The 20835-nt window shown below is 35.2% G+C and overlaps 3 protein-coding genes across 7 annotated transcripts in view; 2 read left to right on the forward strand and 1 right to left on the reverse strand.

Moving 5' to 3' along the window:
- The window catches only part of LOC134287188 (probable cyclin-dependent serine/threonine-protein kinase DDB_G0292550), a gene marked incomplete at both ends in the record, with an annotated part of 1572 nt that extends 534 nt beyond the window's left edge, over window positions 1-1038 (forward strand). The window contains one exon of the mRNA XM_062848856.1: window positions 1-1038. This exon is cut by the window's left edge and continues 534 nt beyond it. Within this exon, the coding sequence (XP_062704840.1) occupies window positions 1-1038 (1038 nt within the window).
- Window positions 1-20835, forward strand: part of LOC115259784 (SKI family transcriptional corepressor 2-like) — an 833559-nt gene that overhangs the window by 553399 nt on the left and 259325 nt on the right. The window lies entirely within an intron of this gene.
- LOC134285551 (uncharacterized) overlaps window positions 10260-20835 on the reverse strand; it is a 160434-nt gene continuing 149858 nt past the window's right edge. The window contains exon 2 of the mRNA XM_062846570.1: window positions 10260-11482. The gene's annotated coding sequence lies outside the window, so the exon portion shown is untranslated. The remainder of the gene's footprint in view (window positions 11483-20835) is intronic.

Consider the following 20835-nt stretch of genomic DNA (forward strand, 5'->3'; position numbering starts at 1 on the left):
AATAATAATAATAATAATAATAATAATAATAATAATAATAATAATAATAATAATAATAATAATAATAATAATAATAATAATAATAATAATAATAATAATAATAATAATAATAATAATAATAATAATAATAATAATAATAATAATAATAATAATAATAATAATAATAATAATAATAATAATAATAATAATAATAATAATAATAATAATAATAATAATAATAATAATAATAATAATAATAATAATAATAATAATAATAATAATAATAATAATAATAATAATAATAATAATAATAATAATAATAATAATAATAATAATAATAATAATAATAATAATAATAATAATAATAATAATAATAATAATAATAATAATAATAATAATAATAATAATAATAATAATAATAATAATAATAATAATAATAATAATAATAATAATAATAATAATAATAATAATAATAATAATAATAATAATAATAATAATAATAATAATAATAATAATAATAATAATAATAATAATAATAATAATAATAATAATAATAATAATAATAATAATAATAATAATAATAATAATAATAATAATAATAATAATAATAATAATAATAATAATAATAATAATAATAATAATAATAATAATAATAATAATAATAATAATAATAATAATAATAATAATAATAATAATAATAATAATAATAATAATAATAATAATAATAATAATAATAATAATAATAATAATAATAATAATAATAATAATAATAATAATAATAATAATAATAATAATAATAATAATAATAATAATAATAATAATAATAATAATAATAATAATAATAATAATAATAATAATAATAATAATAATAATAATAATAATAATAATAATAATAATAATAATAATAATAATAATAATAATAATAATAATAATAATAATAATAATAATAATAATAATAATAATAATAATAATAATAATAATAATAATAATAATAATAATAATAATAATAATAATAATAATAATAATAATAATAATAATAATAATAATAATAATAATAATAATAATAATAATAATAATAATAATAATAATAATAATAATAATAATAATAATAATAATAATAATAATAATAATAATAATAATAATAATAATAATAATAATAATAATAATAATAATAATAATAATAATAATAATAATAATAATAATAATAATAATAATAATAATAATAATAATAATAATAATAATAATATGATAATAATAATAATAATAATAATAATAATAATAATAATAATAATAATAATAATAATAATATGATAATAATAATAATAATAATAATAATAATAATAATAATAATAATAATAATAATAATAATAATAATAATAATAATAATAATAATAATAATAATAATAATAATAATAATAATAATAATAATAATAATAATAATAATAATAATAATAATAATAATAGTAATAATAATAATAATAATAATAATAATAATAATAATAATAATAATAATAATAATAATAATAATAATAATAATAATAATAATAATAATAATAATAATAATAATAATAATAATAATAATAATAATAATAATAATAATAATAATAATAATAATAATAATAATAATAATAATAATAATAATAATAATAATAATAATAATAATAATAATAATAATAATAATAATAATAATAATAATAATAATAATAATAATAATAATAATAATAATAATAATAATAATAATAATAATAATAATAATAATAATAATAATAATAATAATAATAATAATAATAATAATAATAATAATAATAATAATAATAATAATAATAATAATAATAATAATAATAATAATAATAATAATAATAATAATAATAATAATAATAATAATAATAATAATAATAATAATAATAATAATAATAATAATAATAATAATAATAATAATAATAATAATAATAATAATAATAATAATAATAATAATAATTATAATAATTTCTATAGGAATTCTTTTGGAAATTTTATTGGAAGTTTCTTTGGTAAATCCCTTGAGAATTTCATAGACAAGCTTTTTTTTCAATTCCTTATCAATTTCTTAAGCTGGTTTTCAGAAATCAGTTCCTCTTGATCAGTTATTCATATTGTTTTTATTTTTTTTTTTTACGTATTTTTTGCGAAAGTCTGCAATAAGTCCTTGGGATTTTTTCACAGCGACTTCTTCGGAATCTTTTTTCGGCAATTACCTTGAGAAATATTCGGCAATTCTCTTGGCAGTTATCCGACAATTTTCTTAGAAATTTCTTGAAAATTCCTTCGATAACTGCCCTGACATGTATTTTTTTATTTTTCGCTAACTCTTTTGGATGTTTTTTTTTTGAATTTTCGTTTGAAAAATTCATACAGTTTTTTTTTAATGATGCGACCAATTTCTTGGAAATAACTTTTACCTTTTTTTGCTGTCCATAACCGCATAACAGTAACATTCGACAAAAACATGCATTCCAAAAAAAAACGGAACCCAAAGTTGCAACTTTTGATAGCATGGAAATGAACAGAAATTTTAAATAGGGTGACTAAGGGTATTATCGGCAGGTTTGTTCTCTTCGTCAGGGTTTTTTTTGTGGACCAGATTGCCTGAAACTGACGAAGATAACAGCACTGCCTAAAATACGTAAATTCCCCTATTTCCCATTAATTCGTAATCAATAGTTTGGCAATAAGGTTTTCTACAGCACATCTGGTATGCTGAACGAATTGTCAGAATATAAATCGAACCTAAGTATGATTGATGACACGCTTTAAAGACAGTCTTTTTTCCCAGTGTGACTGTTATGCGGTCACATTGGTCAAAGAGACACAATGACATGGTATTTATTTCAAAATTTCTAGAAAAATCTTGAAATTTTTATTCAGGTAACTGAAAGTACTTGTGATTTGATGGTGATCCCCGATATTAACTCAATACCAAATATGCAGTTATGAGCAGTTTGGAAATTCTTTAAGTTAATTTGTTATTAGTTAAGAAAATAAAGTGAACACTCCTTTGGAAATTTCTTCCGATATTTTATTTTGAGAATCGGTTTGGCCAAATCCGGTGGTACTTCTTCTATTTTTAAAATAAATTTGAACTTTAAGATGATTTTTGGTTCATCCCCAAAATAGATTCTGGTAAATCTTATAAATCTCATACGAAAATCTATAGTAAGGATTTCTGGCGGAGTTACAAGAAGCATTCCGAAAGAATTTTCGGATTTTTTTTTTAATTGGAAGAAATAATGGATAAAGTAGTAGATATATTTTGAATTAAGAATAATTTATGGACCTGGAGATAGACTTCTGGAAGAGATTATTACCGAAGATTAAAGAATCCTGTAGACAATTCTAACAGCTGGTGGAAGGTTTTAGATTACATTCTAAATGGTTCTCGAAGTTTTAACTATCCGATCCCTAACAACAGTTTATGCCAGATGAAGTTTATGAAGAAATATCTGAGCGGTTGGTACGAGACCTCTCCACTCATTGCCTTTTTTGATGAATTGAAAACACTGCACAGTAGGCCTGGCCGCTTCAATGCTTGTAATGCATCTCCAATGTACTGCAACCATTAATCATGACAAGAAAGATGATGGAAGTAGTTGATTGCATTATTTTCCTAGGTTCTTTCAATGAATGGCTGTGTATGTGTAGACTAGACCAGATTAATTTTATGAAGAAATAGGGTGCGAGTACTAGTTGTGGCCAGTCTAAGGGGAATCATTTTTATAAAAATAGTCAATTATCCCATGAAAACTATCAATGTGTCAAATGGAAGGATTTTATCTATATTTTTCAGGAAAATGCAGAAATCGACTAATACTCGATTTTTGCATTAGTAGTGGCATTGGCCAAAATAGAAGCACTGCGTCGGTTTTGGCCATATTCTTAACTTTGATTTAAATTTGAACAAGAGTTTCTATAAGGATTTCTTCATGCACTCCAAGAGCTTTTTTCTGGACTTTTCTAAGAATTTCTCAAAAAGTTCTTCGAGAAAGAATTTCACCAGAGATTTTTCTCGAAAATCCATCAGAAATTTACCCAAGAGTTCCTCTAGGAATTTTTCCATGGATGTCCCTGGAGATTCTTCCATAGATTTCTGTGGGGATTCCATCAAAGATTTATCCCAGAAATTTATCAAAGGCTTATCCAGGGAATATTCCGGAAATTACTTTAGAAAGTCCTCCCGATGCTCCAGGGCAACCTACGGAAATTTCTTCAGAGATTACGTCGTAAATTCCTCTCGGGATTTCAGTAAGAATTTCTCGAGATTTTTCTCCTAGGATTCCTTCTGGAATATCTCTAGGGATTTATCTAAGATCTTCTCTAGGGATTTCTACAGGGATTATTTTCGGAAAATCCTCCAAGAAACAATAAGAAACATCTCAACATGCTCAAAACATTGCATCTTCAATAATTTTGCAGCGAACTTTGTAAAATATGTGTATGGCCCTTCAAGAAGTATATAGAACCCTTCCATTTCGTTTGTTTATTAATGGGTAAGAGCAGGATGCTGCAACTTCGAGCAATTAGAATTTATGTTAACGTAACAATACAGTGTACAGTATTCCTAAAAACCATTTCTATATGGTAGATCAAGAGTAGCCTCACCGAAGAGTTACATCGCGCATGCACTCAAATTATATGGTAGTTGTCATCAACCTCGTCACGTCTGTTCTTCCTCATCGTCGTACGACGCAATGTTACACCGATTCGATGTGTGTTTTGGACGATTATGTGCGTTGGTGTCTGCTTCATGGTAAATAATCACTAAGAACAGAGCCACACGGAACGAAAAACACCACTCAACGAGTACTTTCGACAACAGGTGTGTTCCACCGCCGAGAAGAGGCCGGATTAGCGAGAGGGCGTGGTGCGGAAACCCTTTTCCGAAAAGGTCATTGCGCTGAACGGGTTTTCAATTTCTGTTTCAATCTACGTTGTCTACGCCTCGACGAGATGATGGACGATGGGTTCTTTGTTTCGGATGGATGGAAAATTAAGCGCTCCATTGGGTTTGAGGCCGTTTATTTGGGACGAGCGCTGTGTTGAGTTTTATGTTTCCTTAATGGTATTGGGAAAAGCTGGATTTCAAAACGATATGTGTTATCATCCTGCAACGCTTATGGGAATTTTACAAGGGCAAACATTGATTTTCATCACTATTGCGATTATTTTTTTTTTGTTCTAATTGTTACCATTTGAGTAATCTTCCATCAATGGTATCTTATCTTCTTTATGAAATTTATCCGTTTTTAGTAAAATTTTTACTTTCCCTTCTGATTGAAAAAAATACAATAAAAAGTTTTTCATTAACCATCACCATTCACCCAATCATCCTGCAATGGTTTTGCTCTCATTTCTCATCAAAAACCCATTTCCGGCAAACCAAAATTTACGGCTAGCCTATCTGCTGACCATCTCTAAACGGTGCCATTTCCATTTAAATGATAAATCTTTGGCCGCAGTCCCAAAACTATTTTGCAATTTTCCCCTCTTGCCATTGCCCTGCTCTGACCATCTTCTGGTCACTAGGGAACGGTCCATACTCTCCATGGACCTACAGCTGGGACGACGACGGTTTGGTGCCGCACAAATTGCACCCGAAAGCGAAAAGGAAACCAATTGCACATTGCACTCTGGTGCACACAAGTTTATGATTTATCTTCCGAAAGCGACTCCGGAGGAAAAAAATCTGCTACGAGGTCAGTTTTTTCTTCTGCCCGCTAGCTGAAACAGGATACTTGCAGCGCAACGATGGTCGTTGCCGTCGTCATCAAGTTCAGCAATGACTGCGAACAAAATTGTGAAAACGGCAACAACCTAACCTAAGTTGTGAGGGACCAGGAGTTCGGGTGGAAAATGAAGGACACAGCGAGACAAAATCCGATTTGTTATTATATTTTATGAACTACTACTAGATACTAGGTACTACTGTATCGTCTCTGTATAGTTGCCATTTGCTGATGCTACCGCGACTGTTTCTGTCGTTTCCGGATCGCATTTCTTTCACCGTTTCACATTGCAAAACTTAACGGACGGAACCGTAAAAGATGGATGCCGGAAGAATGGGATCGAGATGGCATCCGATGGAGATCTGGTACCATCAGCACCACCACCACCACCACCACCACCATGTGATGTACCATGGATAGATACAACAGTTGAAGTTTGTTGCGCCAGAAATTGAGTTACCATTGCTGTTGTGGTACGGAGTTTGGATGAAGATTTTTCCGAGTTGGAGTTATTTGAGGAAAGTGAGTTTCCAATACTTGGATGTTTTTTTTTTCGCAGCGATGCATCCTCGTATAAAACAATATATCAATTGCACTGTACAACACATTTTCTAATAGGGTATGTCGCCAATTGTTGAACGGTTAGTACTGGAATTTTTATTTTATTTTGTTTTTACGTGTATAATTCCACGGTAATAGAAAAAATACCCAGTGAACGTCTAGATCCAGTCATTACTTATACTTCCCATTGAATTTGATTACCCTTAAAGTCTATTTTCTAAGGGAAAACAGAACATTTGTATCGGATGTCTGGCACCCAAATGCTGAACGCATCCTTGAGCGGGCTCATCCCGGTAGTCGAAATTTTAAATTATCTGTTACAAATTTACCAGATTTTCATTTTTAAGTTACATGGCAGTTCAGAAGGGTTTCAGATGGGTTTCCTGGGGTCCTGGAGGATCCATAAGGAAATTTTTATGGGTGGTCACACTTTGATGAAACCCCCCCTCCCCCCCCATTCGCCTCCCCCGTACAAAGCGTGACGTAATTTATGGACGTTCCCTTAGGACTTTTAAGGGGGTTTCAGGGATGTTTCTGAAGAATTTCAAGGATTTTCCGGGGGTTTGAGGAGGGCTCCGGAGGGGTTTCCAGGGGATTCAGGGGATTCAGGGGAAATTTAGTGGGCTTTCAAGGAAGCTTCAAGGGTTTTTAGAGAGGTTTCAAGGCTTTTCCGGGATTCTAAAGATGTCAGTGATATATCCTTTGGCACACCCTTGAAACCCCATGAAAGCCCTGAAACGCTCCTAAAACCCACTGAAACCCGCAGGAACGTTTCTGAAACCGCATCGAACACCCCTGAAAACCTCTGAAACCCCTGGAACACCTATGGGGCCTCCTAGAACCCCATGGAACACTTCTGAAACTCGCTGAAACCCCTTGAAAACCCCTGGAGCGATCATAAAACCCCTAAAACCCGCTGAAACACCCTGGAACGTCCATGAAACCCCAAGGAATATCTCGGAAAGCCTCTGGAACGCTCCTGGAACCCCATGAAACCTCTTGCAACATCTCTGAAACTCACTGGAATGCCTTTGAAACCCCCGGAACGCTCTTGAAACCCCCTGAAACCCTCTGGAACACCTCTGAAACTTCTATAAAACTCTTCGAACGCTGCTGAAACCCGCTGGAACACTCTGGAACGTCCCCCATGTAACGCTTCTGGGACACCCGTGGAACACCCCTGGAGGGCCCTTTAACGCTCTAAGCCCCATGGAACGCTCCTGAAACCCACTGAAATACGAACGCCCCTGAAATCCCCTGTAACACATCTAAAACATCGATAGAATGCACTTGAAACACCCTGGAACACCTTTGAAACTCACTGGAACACCTCCAAAACTTTTATAAAACCCTAGGAACGCTGCTGAAACCCCCTGAAACTCATTGGAACACCCTGTAACGGCCATGAAACCCCAAGGAATACCTCTGAAGGCCTCTGGAACACCCATTGAATGCCCCTGGGACCACATGAAACACCCTGGAACACCCTTGAAACTCCCTGAAACGCTCCTGAAACCCTCTGGAACGTCCCATGTAACACCTCTGAAACACTCCTGGAGGGCTTTGGAACGCTTAAAAATCCTTGGAACGCTCCTGAAACCCACTGAAATACTGGAACGCCTCTGAAATTCCATGGAATGCCTTGAAACCCCCTGTAACATTTATGGAACGTCCCTGGAAGTTCCTGAAACCCTTTGCATCACCCCTGAAACTCACTGGAACACCTCTGAATCTTGCATAAGACACTTGGAACGCTGCTAAACAACCCCTGTAAGCCGTTGAAACTCCCTGTAACAGCCATGAAACCCCAACGAACACCTCTGAAAGCCCCAGGATTACCCCTGGAATGCCCCTGGGACCCCATGGAACACCCGAACACCACCGAAACTTACTGGAATGCCTTTGAACTCCCTGGAACGCTCCTAAACCCACTGGAACATTCTGGAACGTCCCTGAAACTCCATGTAACACCTCTAAAAACCGCTGGAGGGCCCTGGAATGCTTGAAAATCCTTGGAACGCTCCTGAAACCCACTGAATCACACTGGAACGCCTCTGAACATCTCTGATTTTTTTATAAAACCCTTGGAACGCTGCTGAAACTCCCAGAAACCCGATGGAACACACTGTAACGTCCCTGAAACCCAATGGAGCACTCCTGGACGCCTTCCTGAAACCCCTGGAACGCTCCTGAAATATCTTGAAACCCCATGGATCGCCCATGAAGCCCCTGAAACACCTATGAAAGTCCTTGGAACGTCCCTGAATACCCTTGAAATCCCACTGAACTCCCATGGAACAGAAACCCCCTGGAACACCCCTGAAACCCGTTTAAGTGCCCTGAAACCCCAGACAACCATTAATCGTATAAAATGTTGCATAAGATGATAAAGTGGAGGTAATATGCGTACATGCCTCCATTTAGGCGTATGTAAAATGTACGCATATCGTCTCCACTTTAGCATCCTATCCAACATATTATACGATCACTACACTTAACTGTTAAGAGTACGCCTAACAAGAACCAAGAGAGACAAACGAATACAAAAATGTATAAATGACATTGATACGAAACAAGCTTAACTTCTGCCAGGAATTCCTCACAAAAATCTCTTCGGATATATGGCCAAAAAAACCTCCAGGGATTTTTTCAAGTTTTTTTCTGGAATTCATCCAGAAAATCCTCCAGAAATTCCTTAATAAATACCCCCAAGATTTTTCAAAAAAACTTCCAGAAATTCCTCAAAAAATACTTCTGGGGCAACTCCTGATATTTACCCGAGAATTCCTTCAGGGATTTTTTTTTTCAGAAACTGCTCCGATACTTCTTCTAAGAATCCCACCAGGAATTTCTCCAAGAATTCCTCCAAAAAATGCTTCAAAAATTCCTCTAGGATTTTTTTCAAGTATTTCTTCAGATAATCCTCCAAGACTTCTGCTAAGCATTCCTCCAAGAATCCTTCAAGGAATTTATTTAAAAAAAATTTCAAGAATTCTTACGTGAACTCTAATAATAATTTCTCTAAGACCTGCTTCAATACTTCTGCCCAAAATTCCACCAAGAATCCCTCCAGAAATTTTCCTTTATACATTCTTCTTAGAAAACCTCCAGAAATTTTTCAATAAATATCTTCAGAAATTCAGGAATCTCTCTACAGGAATTCCTCCAGAAAATCCTCCAGGAAGACATCCGCCAAGAATTCCTCTAACAACCCCTTCCAGAATTCATTTCCAAGAATTTCTTCAGGACTACCTCCAAGACTTCTTTCAAGAATTCCATCAAGAATCTCTCGAGGTATTTCTCCAGGAATTCATTGAAGAATTCTTAAAGGATTTATTCCAAGAATTCCTACAATAATACTTCCAAGAATTTCATCCAAAATTTCTTGAAGAAATTTCTGGAGGAATTGCTGGAGTACTTTCTGGAAGATTTCATGTAGTCATTTGTGAAGGATTTTTTAAAGAATTTCCTGGAGGATTTATTAGAAGAATTTCTGGAGGTATTCTTGAGAATATTTTTTATTTTTTTGCAGGAATTTCTTGAGGGATTCCTGGAAAATTTCCTGTAAAAATTTATGAAGTTATTCTGGATAAATTCCCTAAATAATTCCTGGAGGAATTCCAGAAATATTTCCGGAAGGAAAACCTAAAATATTTCCGGAAGGAATTCCGAAAGTATTTCCCGGAAAATTCCTAGAGTAATTCATGGAGAAATTCCTGTACGATTCCCTTGAGTAATGCCTGGAGAATTTAATGGAATAATTCTTGGATAAATTCCTGGAGGAGTTTCTGGAATATTTCTTGTAGGAATTCCTGGAGTATCTGTCGTTAGGAATTCCTGTAATAATTTCTGAAGGAATTCGTAGAGTAAATCCTGGAGAAATTTCCTAATGAATTCCTGGAGGAATTCCTGCAGTATTTACTGGAGGAATTTTTAGAATATATCCTCGGGTATATCCTGGAAGAATTCCAGAAAGAATCCCTGGAGGAATTCTCGAATGAATCTCTGAAGTTGTCCCAGGAGTGTTTTCTTGAAGAATTTCTGGATTTTTTCTCAAATATCTTGGAGGTATTCATTAGGAAATCTCTAAAGGATTTTCTGGATGAATTATTGAAAAAAAATTCTTGAAAAAATCCCTGGAGGTATTTCTGGTGATATACCTGAAGAGATTTTTGTGAGCAATCGAGGAATGACTGATGGAATTTCTGGGGGATTTCGTAGGAAATGTCGTTAAGGAATCCTTGGATGAATCCTTGGAGGAATCTCTAGAAAATTTCTTGGAGTTGCTACGGGCAGAACTTAGTCGAGGAATACCTGAAGGAGTTCCATAAAGAATTCCAAGGAGCGGACCTGGTGCGATGGTTAGAATATTTGACTATCACGCCGAGGACCTGGGATCGCATCCCACTCCCGACAAACTCGCTAAATGTCAGTTCTTCCTTTGGAAGGGAAGTAAAGCGAGGGTCCTGAGATGAACTAGCATATGGCTGAAAATCTCTTTAACCCTTTGGAGCCGAAGGGGTCATATATGACCCCAACATAGAAACGGCTGTATAAATTCACCCATTCGATAAAACAGTATACTGTCTTCAGCAAAGTTGTTGCAAATCGAGTCCTCTATTAGGGAAAAATTGGGATATTTGTATTTGGGACTTAATTGATAACCTAGAACATCCTGAACACCATGAAATTTGGAAAAACGGAATAATTGACATACCAGCTGTTCTAAAAGCTAAACTTGGATGTGGGTTTCGTTTATATGTATCCATTTAGCCTTCATCAAGAATATCAAAAGGTGTTTTATATTCTGGGATGTTCTAGGTGTTCCAAACTGCCCAGTAGTGAAGTCCTTCAAATCTACAAGAATAATACAATACTATTAGCATAAGATGCTGGGATCCGTGAAGATCTTGACATCTACAATGTCATTTATAGACGCTATAGGGATATTCCAGGTCAGCCAAACTACCTTGGAGTTCAGGACTTCAGGTCTACACTCGTAACAGTTTTTTTATCTGTATTAACGAGATTTTTAGCCCTGGGCTAGTTCATCTCGGGACCCACGCTTTACTTCCCTTCCGAAGGAAGAACTCACATTTTGCAAGTTTGTCGGGAGTGGGATTCGATCCCAGGTCCTCGGCGTGATAGTCAAGTGTTCTAACCATCACACCAGGTCCGCTCCACTCGCTCGTAACAGTATCCATATCTGTTAAACTGAGAAACGCTACATAATCAATCGCAGTTACTGGAGCAATCTGAAGTCTTAGGGCTTGTTATAAACCTTCGGGACATCTAGGGTCGTCCAAACTGTTCTATAATAAAGTCCTTCAAATCTACAAGAATAATTTTATGTGTTTTTACCATATATAATAGTATTGCATAATTGCTGGGATTCGCGAAGCTCTTGAAATCTGAAATGACATTTAGAGACACTACTGGGATATTCCAGGCCAGCCAAACTTCCTTGGAGTTCAGGACTTCTGGTCTACACTCGTAACAGTATCCATATCTGTTATACTGAGTAACGCTGCATAGTCAACCGCAGTTACTGGAACAATCTGAAGTCTACTTTTTTATTATAAAGCCCTTCAAATCTACAAGAAAAACTTTGTGTTTTCACCATAAATAATATCATAGGATCTGCTGAGATCCGTGAAGCTCTTGAAATCTCAAATGTCATTTAGAGACACTATGAGAATGTTCCAGGTCAGCCAAACTTTTCATGAGTTCAGAACTTCAGGTCTACACTCGTAACATCAGCTATATCTGACATAATTAGTAACGTTTCATAATCAATAGCGGTGACTGGATCAACCGAAAGTCTACTATATGTTTTTATGAACCTTTGGGACATTGAGGGTCGCCCAAACTATCCTAAAGTTAAGCTTTTGATAGTAATATTAGTTAGTCTCACAATGAACTTTAGACTGTAATCTGTAATGATAGTTTTGAGATATTCCAGATCAACATCACTACTCCGGAGACCATAGTTTCAGGTCTACATTTTTGACAATAGCTTTTGCCACTACGTTAAGGTGTTACATAATCCACTGTACTTACCAAAGCAGTTAGAGGAACAATACGAGTTGTTATATATTTTTGGGATATTATGGGCTCCTTATTGTTATGAAGCTTAGTTAATAAAAACAACCACTGTAACTTTCAGAAGATGTGTTGGACATGATAGATTACAAATCATAGCTTTTAATGAAAGAAGTTACCATTACACTCGTAAACTTCAGGATCTAAACTCAAGAACAGTTTGGATGATCTAGGATATCCCGACTGATCTGATACTGTTTATTTACCTTCCAGAAAACATACTGGACATGATAGATTACAAATCGCTGCTTTGTATAATGAAATCAGTTACCGTTACACCCGCAGACTTTAGGATCTAAACTCAAGAACAGTTTGGATTATCTAGGATATCCCGAATAATCTGATACTGTCTATTGAATTTTCAGAAGACTTACTGGACATAATAGATTACAAATCGCAGCTTTGCATAGCGAAAGAAGTTACCGTTACACCCGTAGACTTATGGATCTAAACTCAAGAACAGTTTGGATGACCTAGGATATCCCGAATGATCTAATACTGTCTATTGAATTTGCAGAAGACTTACTGGACATGATAGATTACAAATCGCAGCTTTGTATAATGAAATTAGTTACCGTTACACCCGCACACTTTAGGATCTAAACTCAAGAACAGTTTGGATGACCTAGGATGTTCCGACTGATCTGATATTGTCTATATACCTTTCAGAAGAATTGCTGGACATGATAGAATACAAATCGCAGCTTTGTATAATGCAATCAGTTACCGTTACACCCATAGACTTTAGAATCTAAACTCAAGAACAGTTTGGATGATCTAGGATATCCCGAATGATCTGAAACTGTCTATTGAATTTTCAGAAGACTTACTGGACATGATAGATTACAAATCGTAGCTTTGCATAATGAAAGAAGTTACCGTTACACCCGTAGACTTTAGGATCTAAACTCAAGAATAGTTTTGATGACCTAGGATATCCCGACTGATCTGATATTGTCTATATACCTTTCAGAAGACTTACTGGACATGATAGACTACAAATCGCAGCTTGCATAATGAAAGAAGTTACCGTTACAGCCATAGACTTAAGGATCTAAACTCAAGAACAGTTTGGATGACCTAGGATGTCCAGAAAAAATATTCCGCATAATATTCTACCGTTTTCATACTATTGAATACCAAAACTACAGAAAAACGTAGGAAAAACTCCAGAAGAACGCTTGGAAAAATTCCGGCTTCAAAGGGTTAATACAGATAAAAAAAAAGAATTACAACCCGACCAGAAGCACCTAACAAGATAATAACAAAATTATAACAATCGTTGTTAGAAATAACATAATTTGATATAATTTTGTTGTAATGATTCTTATATATGAATGACCATAACAAAATTGTAACAAAATGTGTTATTATTTTAGAAACAAAACTATAACAAAACTTGTATTATTTATTCAAACAGGTGTATAACAACATTTGCTACATTATGCATATTAAAATAATTGCATATAACATAATTTCGTAACAGATTCATTATAATATTTGCTATGATTTTGTAACATAGTTATATCAAAATGTGTTGGATTTTTTTTAATTTACGCGAAAAGTTTAATCATTTTTGTAATATTGACCACTCGTTTTGGCTTACACAAAACGTATAACATAGGTAGCATTCATTTATAACGCAAAAATCGTCATGTTTTACCACCCCCTCCTCCTCCGTTACGCTTTTTATTTAGTATAAAAAGTCCTAAAATTGTTGTATTGATCGCATCGCTCTATTGTACTTCCCCCTCTCCCTTGAGCGTTAGGTAATTTGTGGACGGCATCATATTTGTTATGAAAAGTGCAACAAAACTTGCTATCATTTAATTTTATTCTACCAAATTCACAAACAAGTAGTACTTTGAAGCTATCGTTATGCTGTAATGAAATTTACAGCTAGAATCTCTAGTAAAAAAAACTGTTGGGATATCAACATGGCATGTTGGATGTATACATTATTATTAAGGTGAAACGGGACGCCGTGTTATTTTTCCTATCTTGCCTCTCTTTCTAACAATTTGCCTCGCGATTTTGAAGATGGTAATCTCGAGTTCTATTGCACTGAAGCTGCTGAAAACCAATCAGCATATGCACTGCAAGTGAGCATACACAATGATAGGTTTTTGTTGCAAAATATGAAGTAGAATCTGAGATTACCATCTTAGTAGCCACAGAGCAATGGCGGGTATTTCCTCGACCGTCCCGTCCGCCCTTAAAACAAACTGTAAGCTGGATACATGGCTGGATATAACAGTCTTGTTAGCGATCACAGTCTTTGACACCTTTTCGTCGATATTCGGCTACCTTTGTCTCCAACATTCGCAACACAAGCGATCAAACTACTGTACGGAACAAAAATGTCGAATGAATGCGCTTGACCACGATTGCGTCTTCGGGAGATGCTTTGGTTTTTGTTAATCCTGTCTTTCCCATAAAGAGAGCTGTTTTGGATAAATGTAGGGTATTGGTTCCCTTCTTAAGCATTTGGCTCCCATTTTCATCCTATGAAAAACAAAGGATTGAAGCGCTGTTTGTTTTGTTTCTTATTTTTGTATTTTTTGTTAGAAGTGAGCATCCATGAAAACAAAAAGAACGGAATCAATCGGTGCCGTGGTCGCTTGTTTTCGAATAGGTTGAATATGGGAGCGTGAGATTAATGATGGGACACATACCCTATGTGTCGTAATCGAATTATCACACACGAATAAACTAATATTATACTAATCTTAATCAAAATTGGCTGAAATCTTGCAAAAAGCTGGAATTAGACAAATGTCATCGTGTCAGACGACGATGATTTGATCCACTTTTTTGTTTATTGATCTTCGTTCTGCCGCTCTTGTTGTGTGTAAGAGGTAGCGGTCGCGCTCGAATGAAACAAAGCAAGCTGACACCCGACCACGCAACGAAACGAAGGTAGTGGTCACTTTTACAAGCCTGTCTGCAAATCAAATGCTTCACAGGTATCTGTTTTCTTTTTTTTTATTGTTTTATTGCTCTCTAATACAAATCCAGAATAGTTGCTGGATGATGTGCTAATCGTATAAGAAACCACATCACCAACACAACTGCTTTCATACAGTTCATTTTGTAATGTTACAGCGCTTTCTAGCGTTCTCTAGTAGACATTGGAGTGCAGGCGGAAAAAAGGCTACCATTCGTACTAGAAAAAATAAGTCTGAATAGGAATGGTAAGGAAACAAATGGGCTTTGTAAAAAAATATACACAAAAAAACATTTTTTACTCATATTTTAACACCAAAAATTCAAATTCCCAAAATACGTTATTTTTTTACAGTGTATAATTTTGGTGTTTTGGTGGCAAAAGAAACATGGAGTAAACATTATTGAAACAAAAACTTTTCTAGTAGCAACTTTGAGGAGTTCTTTAATCGCTTTCGTTTGATAAAAAAAAGATATGTTTGAATGCCAGAATATGGTTCTACCAAAAATTTCGAACGCAATGCCGTCAACAATAATCTTTCTAAAAGTGAGATATTTGGAAAATAATTTCATGATTCTATGTAAACAATGGGCCTTTTTATACGTTATTTGTGATACTCCATCAACAACACTATGTTAATTCTAACACATTTGTATATCCCACCAACATTCTCTTTGACACTCACTTGATTGGATGTACCGTTTGCAAGTTATAGAAAGATTGTGATTTTCATTTTGTAGAAAGCCAAGGGCTGAAAGTCTCTCAAATAAAGATAAATCAATCAATCAATCAATTTTGTAGAAACAAATGATGTTTCTAACGTTGTTATAAGAACAAAGAAATATATCTTCTGAATAAGTAAATTTGCAGTTTGAAAATCAACCATGCGTTGCATTGTTTTAAACAAGCGTCATTTTTTCTGCGTGAGCAAGTTTAGGCAATATGGCCGACAAAACCCCCACGACGAAGATAATAAACCTGATAATAATACCCAAAGTCACCCTATCTAAAACGATGCATATTGCATGTGCTGTAATTTCCGACCATATGACCATTTTTTTCCGTTACATGTTACTTCCAATACTTTTGACTTGAATTTTACACAAATGACGTATCTTTACACACGAAAACATGATATCGATTACAGAAAATACCTAAATAGTACTACTGCTCTAACTTTGTCAAAAAAGTATACCGAGCCACCTAGTGGATGCTATTGAACGTGGAGAGGAATAGTGGAATTAAATAATTATTATCATTAACCCTAAAAGGGATACCTGGGGTCCATTGGACTCCAGGCGCTTTCCAGAGCACGCTATGTCCAAAGGGATGTATTATGAAAATCGAATGTACCTCAAATGTTATTCCATATGATCATAGGTTTGGGCCTCTAGTGTATGGAAAAAAAAAACCCAAGATGGATGATTTTATATCGCACATATTCTGATTCTAGGGGTCCAAAAATACGGTTCTAGCGAAAACACTTTGAGGTACATTCACTTTTCATAATACTTCCCTTTGGACATAGCGTGCAGAGCTCGTCTTTGATGGAACACACTCAGCGAGGTGACGAAACTGAGGCCATGAAGGTATCGCTTTTAGGGTTAAAAAATGCCCTCTGTGCTACTAACTCTTCCCAATAAATCATGGGATCTGTTTTTTTCTGCGCGCCAGTTTGATCCTAAAACTGCACCGTGCTCGCGCCGTATACGAAGAGCGAGGTTTTTTTGGTGGTGTGGTACATTTTACAGCGGCGCGCGTCCTGAAGGGTTAAGTATGTCACGCCAAAATTGGAAAATTTTTAACCCTCCCTGCCTCTTCCGAACGTTACAATATACTTCATAGATGACCGCTTTTGTGATGGATTTCATTTCATTGCTTAAAATAAAATAAAATTTTACATATAACTAAATCATATCTAAAGTTGTTATCATATCTGCATATGATATAATTGTGATCGATTAAAACAAAATCTCTAACGACAAATCAAGTCTATTATGTGTCAACGAGCGCAATGTGACGTCATACTACCCCGCTCGTGTACGTCTGACAAACAAGAATTTGAATGACGGGACTGGCAATACGTAGAACCAGTAAAGCTTCTATCACCACTCTCTTCAAGAGCCGAGTTGGCCTCATTGGCAAAGTCGCCAGATTTCTACCGATAGTAGGTGTCTTGGTTCAAACCCCGTTCGGACCCAAGAATTTTATAACGTTCTGGAAATTATTTTTTTTATGTTACTTACTTTTTCTAAAAATAGAATAACACATTTAAAAATATTTACCCAAAAAATTAGTATAAAAATTAGTTTTTACCCTAATAGGTCAGAGGAATTATTACTCAATTTGTTATAATTTTGTTAAATTCTATCATATTTCATGGAACAAGTTTTGTAATATTTTTGTTAGGATCATAACACAAGTTACCACATTTTTGTTCTTTTCAGTGGAAACTTTGTTAGAATTTTTGTTATTTTAACTACTAACGGTACATGTTTTATAACAACCCTTGTTATAAAATTTTATTCTAACAAAATAACACAGCTTGTTATAATTTTGTAATGTCCATCTAGTCGGGAAGCAGAAGCCTTAGAAGAATGCCTTGATAAATTTCTTGAGAAATTCCTGAAGGAATTTCTGAATGAATTTGGGATGGAATTCCTGAAGGAGTTTCTGGTTGTAACGTTGCAGATTTCCTAGAGAAAGTCCTATAGGAATCCCTGGAGTAATTCCTAGGAAAATCACTGGAGGAATTTTTGGAGGAAGCTTTGAAGAAATTCCTGAAGAATTGCTGGATGAATCCCTGCAGGTTCCTGAAGTAATTCCTGAGAAACTCCTGCAGGAACCCCAGAATAGTTACTGAAGAAATTTCCGAGAAGCTCCCGGGAAACTCGTGAAGGATTTCACGGAATGTCCTGGAAAAATTTCCTAGCAACTCGTAGCGGTATTCTTGCAGAACATCACGATGAATTTCCAAGGAACTCCTGTAGGAATTTTTATGCAATTTCCGAGAACTTTTTTGAGAATTTTCCGATAAACTTCTGGAGGAATTCCCAGTGATTTTGGAACTCGAGGAAATATGCCCGAGTAAGTCCTTTACTAATATTTGGGAAAAGCCTGGAAAAATCCCAGGAGAATCCTGAAGAGAAGATTGCATTATTGCTGGAGAATTTCTTGGTGAACTCCTGATGTGGAAGTCCTGGAGGGAATTTCCGGGTCATTTATGCAGTGATTTCCAGAGCAATAATGGAGAAATTCGCAGGGAAATCCTGGGGGGACCACAAATGCAGGAATAATTCTTAGGTACTTCTGAAGACATTCCCCTGATTAGATATAGATTTTACGATCCATACTTCAAAATACTATGAAGATCATTTGCATGCCAGTGGACGCATAAATAACATCAACAAGATTTTCTCGTAATATTATGAGCTACAACAGAAATATTCGTGAAAGACTTACACCGATAAAGTATAGAGATACAAGGGTGGAGTTTGTAGAGCTTAAAGGTCTTAAATGCAGAATAGTTTGGATGATCTAGAACACCACCTAGATGTTGGTAAGTTATAAAAATTTCACTCTGAGGCTCTAAAAGTAGCGCATATTATATTCCGTAAGCACAAGCTACAATACAAATATTCAAAGATCTACAGATATTGCGACCCATACTTCAAAATACTTTGGGGTTCATTTATATGCAAGTGGACACCCATCTAGCAACACATAGAGATACTCGTAATTTTATGAGGTGCAACAGACACAATCGTGAAAGAATTATGCCGATAGAGTGGAGAGAAACAAGAGTAGAGCATGTAGACCTTGAAGGTCCTAATACCAAAATAGTTTGGAAAGCCAGGAATATCCTATGAATGTATCAAAAGCATTATAGTTGTGCATTGAGGTTTCATCAGCAGTATAAACTACATTCCACGAATAGTTTTTACAATTGAAGCATGATACAGTATGTAGATATTGTAACCCAAACTTCAAAATGAATTGGAGGCCATTTGTATTTCACGGAATTTCCAACACTTCCACAATATCGAGTTACTCGTAGCATTGTGAGGTCTAATGGACATCATACCTTGGAATACCTTGTTGGCTACAAAGTAACTTTACTCCAATGCCGAGCGTATAGTAGAGCACCATCTTCGTCGGTCTTGGGCGATGTTCCTCCAGTTTCCCCGAACGTGTAGGGATCGTAGATCTTCTTCAACCGCGTGCAGCCAGCGAGTTCGCGGCCGCCCACGAAGTCGCCTACCTCTACCGGGTTTTCTGCTGAATATTGTTTTCGCTATTCTTTCTTCCGACATTCGCACTACGTGTCCAGCCCACTGAAGTCTGCCGTATTTTATACGTTTCACAATATTCGCATCTTCGTACACTTGGTACAACTCGTGATTCATGCGTCTGCGCCACACTCCATATTCTTGTTTCCCACCGAGTATTGTCCGCAGCACTTTGCGCTCAAAAACTCCAAAAGCTTTTCGGTCTACCTCCTTTAACGTCCACGCTTCGTGACCGTAGAGGGCAACCGGAAGAATCAGCGTCTTATACAGAGCGAATTTTGTTTGCGTTTGCAAGTTACGGGACCTAAGCTGGCTACGCAATCCGTAAAAGGCCCTATTCGCAGCTGCAATACGCCTTTTCACTTCACGGGAAACGTCATTGTCACATGTCACAAGTGTTCCAAGATAAACAAATTCTTCAACAACTTCAAACACTTCCCCATCAATCACTACCTCAGCACTAACACCACTAGGCCTGCTTCTGTCTCTACCCGCTATCATGTACTTCGTCTTGGTAGAGTTAATCGTCAAGCCTATCCTCGCTGTCTCTCTCTTCAGAGGAGCATAAGCTTCCTCCACTGCCCTACGATCGATGCCGATGAGATCAATATCGTCCGCAAAACCAAGGAGCATGTGCGACCGTGTGATGATAGAGCCATTCCTCTGCACGCCTGACCTCCTAATCGCTCCTTCGAGTGCAATGTTGAACAATAAATTTGAAAGAGCATCTCCCTGCTTCAATCCGTCCAAGGTCACAAACGACGTAGACACTTCGTCCGCGATCCGAATACTTGATTTTGATCCATCCAGCGTTGCGCGTATCAGCCTAATTAGTTTCGCCGGAAAACCATGTTCTGACATTATCTGCCAAAGCTCATTTCTTTTCACTGAATCGTACGCTGCTTTAAAATCAATGAACAGATGGTGAGTCTGCAAGTTATATTCCCGAAATTTATCTAGGATCATCCGCAGGGTAAACATTTGATCCGTCGTTGATCGGCCCTCACGAAAACCAGCCTGGTATTCGCCGACGAAGGACTCCTCAAGAGGTCGCAGTCTGTTGAACAGGACACGCGACAGTATCTTATACGCCGAATTTAAAAGGGTAATCCCTCTGTAATTGGCACACTCCAGTCTGTGCCCTTTCTTGTAGATTGGGCATATGAGGCCATCCAACCAACTGGTGGGCAATTCTTCA

Source organism: Aedes albopictus, chromosome 1 (genome assembly GCF_035046485.1).
Source record: "Aedes albopictus strain Foshan chromosome 1, AalbF5, whole genome shotgun sequence".
Taxonomy (NCBI): Eukaryota; Metazoa; Arthropoda; class Insecta; order Diptera; family Culicidae; genus Aedes; species Aedes albopictus.